General features: G+C 38.5%; 2 protein-coding genes across 2 annotated transcripts; both read right to left on the reverse strand.

The window, feature by feature from the left end:
* Positions 1-539: 539 nt before the first annotated feature.
* LOC115810086 (alpha-1-antitrypsin homolog) lies at positions 540-4,721 on the reverse strand. The gene is made up of 5 exons (XM_030772003.1): positions 4,673-4,721; positions 3,035-3,722; positions 2,634-2,901; positions 1,215-1,365; positions 540-791 (listed from the first exon to the last, which is right to left on the reverse strand). Exons 1-5 carry the CDS (start codon positions 4,673-4,675, stop codon positions 591-593), a joined length of 1,311 nt encoding a protein of 436 aa, XP_030627863.1. The 5' UTR covers positions 4,676-4,721; the 3' UTR covers positions 540-590.
* A 4,063-nt stretch (positions 4,722-8,784) lies between these two features.
* LOC115810092 (alpha-1-antitrypsin homolog) lies at positions 8,785-12,400 on the reverse strand. The gene is made up of 5 exons (XM_030772009.1): positions 12,357-12,400; positions 10,625-11,312; positions 10,206-10,473; positions 9,585-9,735; positions 8,785-9,278 (listed from the first exon to the last, which is right to left on the reverse strand). The coding sequence occupies exons 2-5, from the start codon at positions 11,298-11,300 to the stop codon at positions 9,081-9,083; spliced, it is 1,293 nt and encodes a 430-aa protein (XP_030627869.1). The 5' UTR covers positions 11,301-11,312; positions 12,357-12,400; the 3' UTR covers positions 8,785-9,080.
* Positions 12,401-12,837: the final 437 nt, after the last annotated feature.

Here is a 12,837-nt window from a genome sequence, read left to right on the forward strand (position 1 = left end):
CAGTTCCAGTCTTCTGACAGTTGTGCTGCTGAGTAAATGTTAAATTATGACAGAGATGCAGAAGAGCCAGTTCTAAGTTTATTTATAATATTATACCTTTTTTGTTTGTTTAGAAAACAAATTGCAGGAAAAACAAGGAGTCAAGTTATCTTCATGAGTGTTTATTTTGATCAGCAGTGTGTTCTTGCAGACATGAAATTATGTTTTTTGTCTCTTTTTAAATCTGTTTCATATATATATATATATATATATATATATATATATATATGTGTGTGTGTGTGTGTGTGTGTGTATATATACATAAGAACACACAGACACATACATATACTGTATATACTTCTGAATAGAATTTTGTCAAGATATATATGGAGTTTGCGTTGTACAGCTGATTAAATGCTGAATTATGACAGAGACACAACAGTCTCTTTTACAACTCTGCCAGTTCTAAACTTAATATTATATATATATATATATATATATATATATATATATATATATATTGTTATGAAAGCAAATTGCAATAAAAACAAATCTTCAACTTAACTTTATGGATATTTATTTTGATTAGCAGTCTAGCTGTCGAGGGGCACTTATGCAGCAGTGGGGTCTGTGATCTTGCCCATGAAGAGGATAGTTTTGGTGCTGTCTTCAACAATCAGCAGGAGGAAGGGTCTGTTCAGATCTATTCTCAGTCTTGGCATTACTCCTGAGAAGCCTACAAACCCTACAGTGGTGGCAGCAGCTGCCTCGGTGCCTCTCTCATCCACTTTGAGAACTGCCTTATGTTCCACCTGGAGAATTTATTGAGAAAGAAACAGAGGTATGAAACATGTCATTGTATTTCTCAGAAACTCATGTCACCTGAACTTTGCCAGTATGATATAGAACTGTATTATGGCTTGTAACATTTCTCTTCAAAGGATTTAACTCTGATAGTGGAGAGCTAAAATCAGTGTAGTAATTTCTTCTCTTGGAGGGCTTAACATCACTCAGGGCATTTTGTGCCAACTGGGCAAATATATCTATTTCTGATGGAAGTTAAATCCAACTCTTACTGTTAACTCTTAAACCGACTTTCATTTTACCCTGCTGAAATGAGATTGTGTAGGAAGAGGATTGCTTACCCTGATTTAAGGTTAACATGGAGCCAGCAAAATGGACAAAATGAAGACACAAAATGGAGTTCTGAACACGTGTGAATTTTTTTAATATACCTGTGAAACCTTCAGCTGGTCTGTCTCTGAAATGCTGGAGAAGTCTGCTGTTTCTGAGAATGCACTGACCATTCCCATCTCCTTCAGAGTGTCAGCCAGGGAGTAAGTTGCTGATATGGAGAACTTGGGCACCGTCACTGGGAACATTTCTCTAGAGAGACAGACAAGTTTCAAGTTTCAAGTTTATTTAGAGCCCAATATCACTGTTTACAGTCCCAAAGGGCTTTGCAGGCCACAACAGTCAAAATCAAAACAGGACGGCACCCCCTGACTTAATCCTCATGGCAGGCAAGAAAAAACTCCCCAAAAATCCAAAAGGGAAATGGGAAAATGGGAGAGACAGTTTGACACATTTAAGTCCCACATAATCTTTAGGATGCAGTATCACTGCGTTCAACGAGTGTGATTTCAAGGCTAGTGTGATTTCAAGGCAACGATTGTTAGATTTTTTTGCTACAGACAATGTGACACGCAGTAACTCTGATGTGAAGTTAACGCCCATTAAACAGAGAGATCATATCTAGTGCACGACTAACAAAATAATGCGCAATTTTCCAAAAGCAAAGTGACAAGCAATTACAGTGTACTGCAGATGATTTCAAACCACTATGTTTGCACACACCTGTACCCAGGTCATGTTTTGAGTTCATCTAATATATGTATTTGTACGCTATGTCCTTAGCTGTTGATGTCCCCTTTAAGAACCCAAAGACTACAGTGATGTCATTCTGTAGTAGGAAACTGTCAAATGTGGTGCATTCTGAGTATGTAGAGGAGAACGGCAAAACTGCAAAAGGGATGCCGCTGTCTTTTGACAATGAGCTTCATCTTTGTTGATGTTCTTTGTAAGTACATATATTTTCATCTAAAAGCAAGGTAATAATTATTAAATATTAAATATAAATATTAGTCTTTTACAAAGACAGATGAAGTTATATGAGTTAATCTTCCTATGATTTTGGTGGATAACGAATGATGGAATGATATGTGGGTAACACATTAGCATGATAGTCTTGCATTAAGTGCATGAATATATTTTATGTGCATGGGTTTAAATGCAATACCTGCTCATTCTTTGACGGTGTAGAGATTTTATGAGAGGTACGATTAGCTAGGGAACAGTGCAAACCGTGTTTCTTGAAGTAATACATGCCGTTACCTTCCACCTAGCCGTGAATAGAATCCTGGTGTAGAAGACACGTGTGCCTGTGTATTGACGTGTGTGACTAAAGTAAGTAAACTTAGATTGAAGAAGTACAAGAAAGAACCATGTCCTACAACATTACCCAGTCTTATGAAACAGATTCAAAACATGACTTTTAACCTTGCTCCATATAGCTCAGAGGAGAGTGTCAAACTTTACCATGTGAAGGAGACTCTCTCTACACTTGCAGGATTTTTGAAAGACTCCTACCTTACCTCAAAAGACTGTCATGCCAGTGTTTGATCTGATCTTTAGAGAGGAGCCCCTCCACCTCCTGCATCTTCCCCTCATCAGGAAGAAGGATCATCATGGAAGCATTGCCCTTGTATGGCAACATCAGAACAGTGGTGTGGTTGGCTTGGTCTATGTAGTAGTCATAGAGACCCATCCTCGACATCATGTCCACTGCCAATTTGGTATTTTTATCCACTTGGAAGTCAGCTTTACGAGTGTGTCTTTCATTAAAAGGTTTCTCCCATTTACCTAAAGGGAAAGATTTCCAAACACACTTCAACACTCCCAAAGAGCTAAGTTAAATTTAAATTAAACCGTAAAACGGTAAAATTTCATTTAAAAAACAATCTTCATTGTGAAGACTAAAATAATGTGAACATACCTCTGAAAAACAAATAACTTATCAGCATCATGACAGCGTCTTTATCCACATCCTTAACCAAGTCAGTGATCATGTCCTCTGTCTTCTTGGCAATGTACTTATTGATCTCTTGTGCAGCCACATCAGGTTTGCTGAAATCAGCAGTGAAAGCCTGACTCTGATAGTAGTGTTGGGCATCCTGCAGGAACTTGTCAAGTGGTTTAAATCCCTGTCTGATGGCTAGAGAAGTGCCCATCTCCAGCTGAAAGGCGTCTCGGCTGTGGTTGAGCATGTGGAGCAGGTGCTCGTATCCCTCATTAACCTGTGCGGGCTGGAGGTTACTGTATTCCAGTACACGGTAGATCTCTGAGTGAGTGTGTTCCTTGGCGCCCAGGGCTAGCAGGGATAGTGCCATAGAGATGCTCACTGGACTGAAAAAGATGTTCTTGCCTTTAGAGTCGGGCAGGGCATTTAGCTTCCTGTACAGACTGAAAGCAAAGTCAGCATTGTGTGGGGAAAGCAGATGGCAGTCTTGGTGGGCACCCTCATGGCTGGGATGGGGCTCCCCTTTGGCGTGATGAAGGTGTTTGTGATGATCTGTAGAGTGGATGCCATGATCGTTGCTAGCTGGAGCTGCAGCACAGGCTATGACCAGCAGCAGGCCACAGGTCAAATAACAAGAGAACTTATCCCACATTTTGCTCTCTACCTAAAGAGCACAAGACAGAGGAGACAGATATTCTTATCATTGGCACTTTGCATAGTTCTTCAGTATAATGTAGTTTATAGAAGTGCATCGTAATAAAGAGTAAAAAAGCAAAGTAGAGTATCAGAAGAAGTAGAATGTATTAGAGTATTGCAATAAAAATCAAGAAAATACTTGGTATATATAAGTCGATGTGTACAAAAATACTGAAATATATGTAAAATAATATGCTTAAATTATAAACTGTTGAAAGTAATAATCATTTCATAAATATCCTCTGGGATCTTCTCACACACCCTGAATATTACACTGCATAAATGAAATGCCCACTGAGACAAGATGTCTTCTTTTATTATATTCTCGTCAAAATACATTTCAAGTAAAACTAAAATGATCATGCACAAGTCTTCCTGTAGTAATGGCCAGTGCATTGCATGAATGTCTTTATACAGCTGTTCAGTTTTGTAAAATTGTGGACCGTTTATTCAGCTTATCTTTCATTACTCAAATATTACACTATTGACAACACGTGTGCCTGCTGATGTGACATTTTCTATATGGTTATATTACACTGAGAATTCTAGTGGTTTATTATAAAATACACTGCACTCTAGTTCCTTCTTATGGAAATCATGCAGCACATGGGGCCAGTGGCCAGTGGACTCCTCTACTGAACTCCATCTCTTGGTTCAGTGTTTTTTGTCAGGCAGTGAGTCCTATTTATAAAAAAAAACATATTGCAGATAAAATATCAGTCTCTAGCCATTTAAGTATTTCTGTGTAAAACATTGTGACCGTATAGGAGAACCACAATCATCATATCTGATTAATGCCTGATCCCAGTTGAAATACTCTATTCATTTATTAGCCAGTGTTTGCTAATTTGAAGGTTCAATTTCCTTAATGTGATAACATGACACCGTGTTAATCAAAATGGTTATCAGGTAACTTACCATAGGAGTACTGTCTGCAGGAGACTGTCCCAGTCAGCAGTCAATCTGGTCATTTTTATACTCCTTCAAAAATCAAAACCTGGCAAACATTGCTCAACTTCCATTCTGTGAACCATGATTCAAAGTCTTAAAGTTATGTAAGATCAGAGGTCATGTCAGACAGCAGGAAGCTCAGTGACAGAAGAGGTGAGTTTTTTTTCTTTTGGTAAAACAAAGAGTTCACAGTCTTGTGAAGTCAATTTATTTAGTTGTTTTGATTTGGTGTTATCCCAGTTAGTGCTTTTTTTTTTTCTATTTTTGGCTGAGAAGTTATTTCCCAACATTAGTTCGGACAGTTCGCTTAGAGTTTGGGCATCTGTCTTCGGCATGTGAGAGGCACTTTCATCACCTTGTGCACCAATGCCAAGCCTCTTTCAAGCGTCAGGGTCCTTAAGGATGGAAGAGAAACACTGAGGTAGAGAAGGAGAGACAGAGACAGAGAGGGAGAATGGGGTGGGGGTGGGGGCGGGGGGGGGGAGTGGTGCTGGTGGCAGTAGTCAACAAATCTGCCTGTTTCTTGTGATGACTGGATGTTTGGCTGGATGATTTTTGGGTGGATCATTCTCAATGCACCTTTGAATTTATGTGAAAGTGCTTGCAGGACTACTCCTTCAGACAGGCAACAACTACCATGCTCCATTCAATTCATGTTTGCATATGTGTGTGTGGGCATGTATAACGATAATGAATTGAAACTATTTCAAAGCTCTTAGCAGTGACTTGAATCATTCTGTCTATTGGACTGTGACATTAGTAAAGGAAGAGCTTAGCCAAAGTCCAATCAAACAAGCAGCCAACTGTATATTGGCTAAGAAAATATTTATTTTGAAAAGAGTGGGTTTGCAGGGGTCATCCGAGAGCGTGTCTCTGAGAAACTCATATAAAGGGCAGGAAAAGGTAATATTCTATATGTGCATTATGACTCGTCATTTTAACAGTCTTTTGACTTTTTTCAAGGTACTTGTGGAATGGACTTTTCTTCAGTAATACAGCTGACAAGGCCATAACAAAAGCTCTTAGATCCTTAGGTATGTCACGGTCTTCTCTGATTGGTTACATGATGTTAGTCCTCACAAAGGAGTGGGCAGTCATTGCAATGAGAGCTGCTTATTTGTGAAGTAATGTCAAATTCAGTTTAAATTTCTCTGCCAGATAGGCAGAGTGTGGCTAAGAGCTGAGATGAAGTCTTTTGATTTCAGGTCATTTCTCAGATTCACAGAAATTCAAAGTAACCTGACTATGGCCTCTGTCAAGGTCATATATATGCGTACACTCACAATGTACAAACAGTTGAGTGTTCTGATATACATCTATCAGCTCAGCTTTTGTTCTGTAGAAAAAAAAGGTAAACTCATTGTATGTGTACTGAAAGATGATGGAAAATCAATCGCTAAGTAAGGGTCTTGTCACAAGACATCACTGAAAAGAGCAAAAACAAACAAAAAGACAAAATTTAGATAACTGTATAAAAATCTTCCAAACTAACGTGTTGTCCCATGTACTTCAACCCCCCCCCCCCCCCCCCCCCAAAAAAAAACCAATTGACTCTTTTCTAAATAGAGCAAACAAAACTGTATTTATTTTGGACTCTGGTCAGACACTTCATTATGTAAAGCCCTTGATTACAAAGAACTTAAATAAAGTTCTAACAGATTATTTGCCTTTTCGCAGTTGACATATGGTCAACACGTTGCAAATACTGATTCTTTAACTGAATCTTTGTCTTGTCATACTAACTTTAAGTAACTGCTTCTCCAGTGATTTTTTTTCATGATTATATGATTATAATTATTTTTGTAATAGTAGAAGCATGGCAACTGTTGTCAGCTTAGCTCCTAATTTCACAAATGTTTTTCTATAGGTTTTCCAGAACAGAAATATACATAACACATCAATCTGTTTTCATAAAGTCTTTTACTTCATTGGATCATGTATATGATGGTATCACAATTTAGGAAGGTACACAAGCTAAATTATATGGCTTTCATGAACACACAAACAATCTTACTATTTCATTTATTTTCAGCTTTGAATGTGATGATCCATTCAAAATGATGTCTTTGCTGCACTATGCACATCACATCAATTTTTTTTACTGTTGTTCATTAATTTGATCAGTTAGTTTATTTTTATTACAAGACAGCATGTGCAGGTCAACTTTAAGACAGGGTACTAAAAATAGAAAGGCAAAAGGGTGGGAAGAGGTGTCTCAGCTGTCTTTATATATTGGACTCTTTGTAAGTTGCTTTCTGTGTGAGCTACTGACTGGTCCACACTGTTACTGAGCCTCTGTTTCTTGTTGTTTTATTTTCCCACTTTCTGTGTAGGACTTTTCTGTGTAGGACTAACCTCTATCACTGGACTAAATGAACAACAGTCCTAAAACCCAACACTTAAGGTAAAACATGGAAGAAAACATGAATGACCAAAAGAAAACCCCCAAAACAATGTGACTTAAAAAAAGAAGAGTTAATCAAACAACATACAGTAAGTGGAGGGCAAAAGAAACCAAGCAAATCAATGATAAAGACAAAACCAATTAGATACTCAGGTTAAGCTCAGATGAGAGGAGGTGTGTCACTATGGTGGCTGCACTAGGCCAAAACACAGCATAGGGAAAGCAGGGAGGAAAGTTCCTCCAATTATGAGACATGCTCCTCTGGCCAGGGGAGAATGAGTGGGAGTGAACTACAATTCTGTAGAAGCGAGAAAATAAAAGATGAAGAAACTGAGCTCTTGCAGGTCCAAAGTGAGATGACATCTCAGGTTGAAGAAGTTTTACTGGGGTAGTCTGGCCAGTGAGGAATCAGACAGTATCAGCAAGTGCCACTGGTGGTCAGGGAAATGTGTTTCTGTCTCTGTGTTTTGTGACATGCAAAGTCCCAGGTACCTGAGACCAGAAGAGAATCAGGTGTAGTGATAGAATTGCAAGATTCACTCCAGGCCTAGATCTTTGGATCAGTGCACAACTCATTAAATATCATAGTGTTGTCTATAACGAATGTCATTCTTTTGTGACATGTCATTTTTTCTACTGAAATCATTACTTTCCTCTGGTGTAAAGCTCAGTGTTGTTGACCTTTACTGAGCAGAAGATGCTGAGACAAAGAAGTGTGTTTTACTGCTGGAGCTGGATGGATTTTCGGGTAATGTACACATTGAATGAATGAATTAATGAAGGCATGAATCTCAGTTTTTTGGTTTTGTCATAAAATTTAAGAAAAATATTAAGTCTGTTAGTTAATTAATTAGTTTTTTATCATTGTGTTTCTATTTTATTGAGAAGCTTTGTTGTTTTGTGAGAATTATATGACAACCATATATGTGTTAAAATTTGAGAGTGGTGACATAGATCTCTGACTTTGTGAAAGAGACTTTCTTAAGTTTTCATATTTGCATATTTGTAACTACTTTGAATTCAATTTTGTCCAAAAGCTTATGCAAGAGATTCAAATGAAAGCTGAGACAAGAGAAATGGTGCCCTCACATGGACAAATGATGGAAGGAGTGTTTGAGAAATGCTAAGATAAAAAGAGCATATTGTATTTGAAGCTCTCTTTAACCTCTAACTTGGTTATTTGCTGACAACATTAGAAGCCGGTGAACTACATCTTAACGCTATCCAGCAAGCCATGCTGTAGCAACTGTCTGACATTCACTATTTCTCATTTGAATGTGTTTTAGTTGAAATCCAGAGAAACACTGGACAAGGTCTGTGCTCTTAACATAAATCACAAGCACAATACCTTTGTAAAAGTTGCAGAGTTACATTAAAGAATAAGAATTTAAGAAAAAAAAGATGTACTGAAAATATACCTTCACGTGGGTATTTTTTTAAATATACTTGAGTGACCTGAAGCACCTGTACTATTGAATTGGACTGTGTGGAATTTTTTCCACCACAGGTTTCAGTGGAGCTAAAGACTTTCAGAATGTCCACCTTTGAAGTCATGTTGATTGTGTAGTTTCTGAATTCTGGTGTGATTACATAATGACTTTCTGTTGAATGTAAGTGTTTGTAGCTTCTTGTAAACTGTTTTGACAGGTCATATTTTAATATTAAGAGTACTGTGTAGGGAGAGAACTTAACTTTGCAATGTTTATTTTTAAACAGACCCAAAATCAGATGAGGAAATTACCTTTGGTGGAAATAATCAGATAAACATACATAGACACAAATATAAACATATGCACACTTGAAAGAAGAATGATCTGATGATTTACAGTCTAAAATGTCAGAGCTGTGGAGCAGAATTTCTTTTCATTCAGCCTTGGTATCATCTTACGTATGTATAGATACACGCAGCTCTGGATGAATTTTTGTCAACAAATGTGAAATCAGATATGTGACTATAAGGTTCAGGGGCCCTTATGCAGCAGTAGGGTCTGTTATCTTGCCCATGAAGAGGATAGTTTTGGTGCTGTCTTCAACAATCAGCAGGAGGAATGGTCTGTTCAGATCAATTGTCAGTCTTGGTAGAGATGACCCAAGTAAAATCTCTACAGTGGTGGCAGCAGCTGCGTCAGAGCCTCTCTCATCCACTTTGAGAGCTGCCTTATGTTCCACCTGGAGAATTTATTGAGAAAGAAACAGAGGTATGAAACATGTCAGTGTATTTCTCAGAAATTCATGTCAACTGTCTTTTACCAGTATAATATAAAACTGTATTATGGCTTGTAACATTTCCCTACAAAGGATATAATGCTGATAGTGGAGAGCGAAAATCAGTGCAGTAAATTCTTCCTTGGAGTTCTCAGTTCCGCAGGAGGAGAATTGCTTTTGCTGATTTAAGATTAACACGAAACCAACAAAATGGGCAAAATGGAGACACAAATGGGAGTCCTGAACAGTCTTTGATTTTTTTTAATATACCTTTGAAACCTTCAGCTTCTGTATCTCTGATAGGCCGGAGAGGTCTGCTGTTTCTGAGAATGCACTGACCATTCCCATCTCCTTCAGAGTGTCAGCCAGGGAGTAAGTTGCTGATATGGAGAACTTGGGCACTGTCACTGGGAATTTCTCTCTGGGAAACAGACAGTTTGACACATTTAAGTCCCAGATAATCTTGAGGATGCAGTGTCATTGCATTCAACTTGTGATTTTAAGGCTTCAACGACTGTTATATTGTTTTTTTTCGCCAGAGACAATGTCACACACAATAACTCTGATGTTACATTGAAGTCAAAGTTAGCACCTGATAACAGAGACATACTATCCAGTGCAAGACTGAGAAAATAATTCACAATTCTCCAAAAGCAAAGTGACAAGTAATTGCAGTGCACTGCAGCTGATTTCAAATCATGGTGTTTGGACACTTAGATTGAAGAAGTACAAGAAAGAACCATTTCCTACAATCTTACTCAGTCTTACGACACAGAATCAAAACATGACTTTTAACCTTGCTCCATATAGCTCAGAGGAGAGTGTCAAATTTTACCATGTGAAGGAGACTCTTTAAACACTCGCTGGGTTTATTAAAGACTCCTGCCCTACCTCAAAAGACTGTCATGCCAGTGTTTGATCTGATCTTTAGAGAGGAGCCCCTCCACCTCCTGCATCTTGCCCTCATCAGGAAGAAGGATCATCATGGAAGCATTGCCCTTGTATGGCAACATCAGAACAGTGGTGTGGTTGGATTGATCTACATAATACTCATGGAAATCATTACTCCACATCATGTCCACTGTCACTTTGGTATTTTTATCCACATGGAAATCGCTTTTACGAGTGTGTCTTTCTTCAAAAGGTTCCTCCCATTTACCTAAAGGGAAAGATTTCCAAAAACACTTCAGCACTCCTGAAGATCTAAGTTCAATTTAAATTAAACCTTAAAAAGATGACATTTCATAAATAATATCATAATTTACTCCTACATTTGGTTCATTGTGAAGACGAAAATAATGTGAACATACCTCTGAAAAACAAATAACTTATCAGCATCATGACAGCGTCTTTATCCACATCCTTAACCAAGTCAGTGATCATGTCATGTGTCTTCTTGGCAATGTACTTATTGATCTCTTGTGCAGCCACATCAGGTTTGCTGAAATCAGCAGTGAAAGCCTCACTCTGATAGTAGTGTTGGGCATCCTGCAGGAACTTGTCAAGTGGCTTGAAGCCCTGTCTGATGGCTAGAGAAGTGCCCATCTCCAGCTGAAAGGCATCTCGACTGTGGTTGAGCATGTGGAGCAGGTGCTCGTATCCCTCATTAACCTGTGCGGGCTGGAGGTTACTGTATTCCAGTACACGGTAGATCTCTGAGTGAGTGTGCTCCTTGGCGCCCAGGGCTAGCAGGGATAGTGCCATAGAGATGCTCACTGGACTGAAAAAGATGTTCTTGCCTTTAGAGTCGGGCAGGGCATTTAGCTTCCTGTACAGACTGAAAGCAAAGTCAGCATTGTGTGGGGAAAGCAGATGGCAGTCTTGGTGGGCACCCTCATGGCTGGGATGGGGCTCCCCTTTGGCGTGATGAAGGTGTTTGTGATGATCTGCAGAGTGGATGCCATGATCGTTGCTAGCTGGAGCTGCAGTGCAGGCTATGACCAGCAGCAGGCCAAAGGTCAGATAACAAGAGAACTTATCCCACATTTTGCTATCTACCTAAAAAGCACAAGACAGAAGAGACAGATATTCTTATCTTTGGCCCTTTGCATAGTTCTTCAGTATAATTTACTTCATAGAAGTGCATCGTAATAAAGAGTAAAAAAGTAAGGTAGAGTATCAGAAGTAGAAGAATGTATTAAAGCAGGCGTGGGCAAATCCGGTCCTAGAGGGCCATGGTCCTGCTGTTTTTCTTGTCAACCAACTAAATACAGTCTCTGATTGGCTGAAGAGCATGCACACCTGTTTTCAAAGTGAAAATCAATAGGCAGCTAAGACGTGAAAACAAAAACCTGCAGGACACTGGCCCTCCAGGACTGGATTTTCCCACCCCTGTATTAGAGTATTGCAATAAAAATCAAGAAAATAATTGGTATATATAAGTCGGTGTGCACAAATATACTGAAATATATGTAAAATAATATGCTTAAATTATAAATTGTTGAAAGTAGTAATCATTTTATAAATATCTTCTGCGATTTTCTAAGGCACCCCAAATATTACACTGCATACATGAAATGCCTACTGATACAAGACGTCTTCTTTTATTATGGCCAATGCATTACATGAATGTCATTCATACAGGTGTTCAGTTTTGTAAAATGGTAGAAAGTTCATTCAGCTTATTATTACTAAAATATTACACTATTGACAATACGTATGCCTGCTGACGTGACATTTCTTATATGGTTATATTACACTGAGAATTCTAGTGGTTTATTATTAAACATGTTGCCTTTTAGTTCTTTCTTAGGAAATCATGCAGAACATGGGGGCCAGTGCACTCCATCTCTTGGTTCAATATGGTTTTGTCAGACAGAAAATCTCATTAAAAAAAAAAAGAGCGTATTGCAGATAAAATATCAATCTCTAGCCATTTTAGTGTTTCTATGTAAATAGTAAAACTGCAGTCATCATATCTGATTAATGCCTGATCCCAGTTAAAATACATTTTTTTGCCAGTGTTCGTTGATTTGAAGATTTAATTTGCTTAATGTGATAATATAACACTGGATTAATCAAAATGGTTATCAGATAACTTACCGTAGGAGTACTGTCTGCAGGAGACTGTCCCAGTCAGCAGTCAATCTGGCCATTTTTATACTCTTTCAAAAATCAAAACCTGGCAAACATTGCTCAACTTCCATTCTGTGAACCATGATTCAAAGTCTTAAAGTTATGTAAGATCAGAGGTCATGTCAGACATCGGGAAGTTCAGTAGCAGGACAAGTGAGATTGTTTGTTGTTTTGATTTTTTCTTGTCTTTTTTTTTTTGTGGCTGAGGGGTTATTTTACCGTTTGCACATCTGTCTTTGGCATGTCATTGGCACTTTCATCACCTCATGCATCAATGTCAGGCCTCTTTCCACAGGGACCTTAAGGATGGAAGAGAAGCCTTGAGGGAGGGAGAGAGAGAGAGAGAGAGAGAGAGAGACAGACAGACAGACAGACAGAGGGAGAGAGACAGACAGAGACAGAGAGGGAGATAAAGAAAATCTGAAATGCCTGTTTCAGTTTTTGTGCA

This window comes from Chanos chanos, chromosome 4 (genome assembly GCF_902362185.1).
Source record: "Chanos chanos chromosome 4, fChaCha1.1, whole genome shotgun sequence".
Taxonomy (NCBI): Eukaryota; Metazoa; Chordata; class Actinopteri; order Gonorynchiformes; family Chanidae; genus Chanos; species Chanos chanos.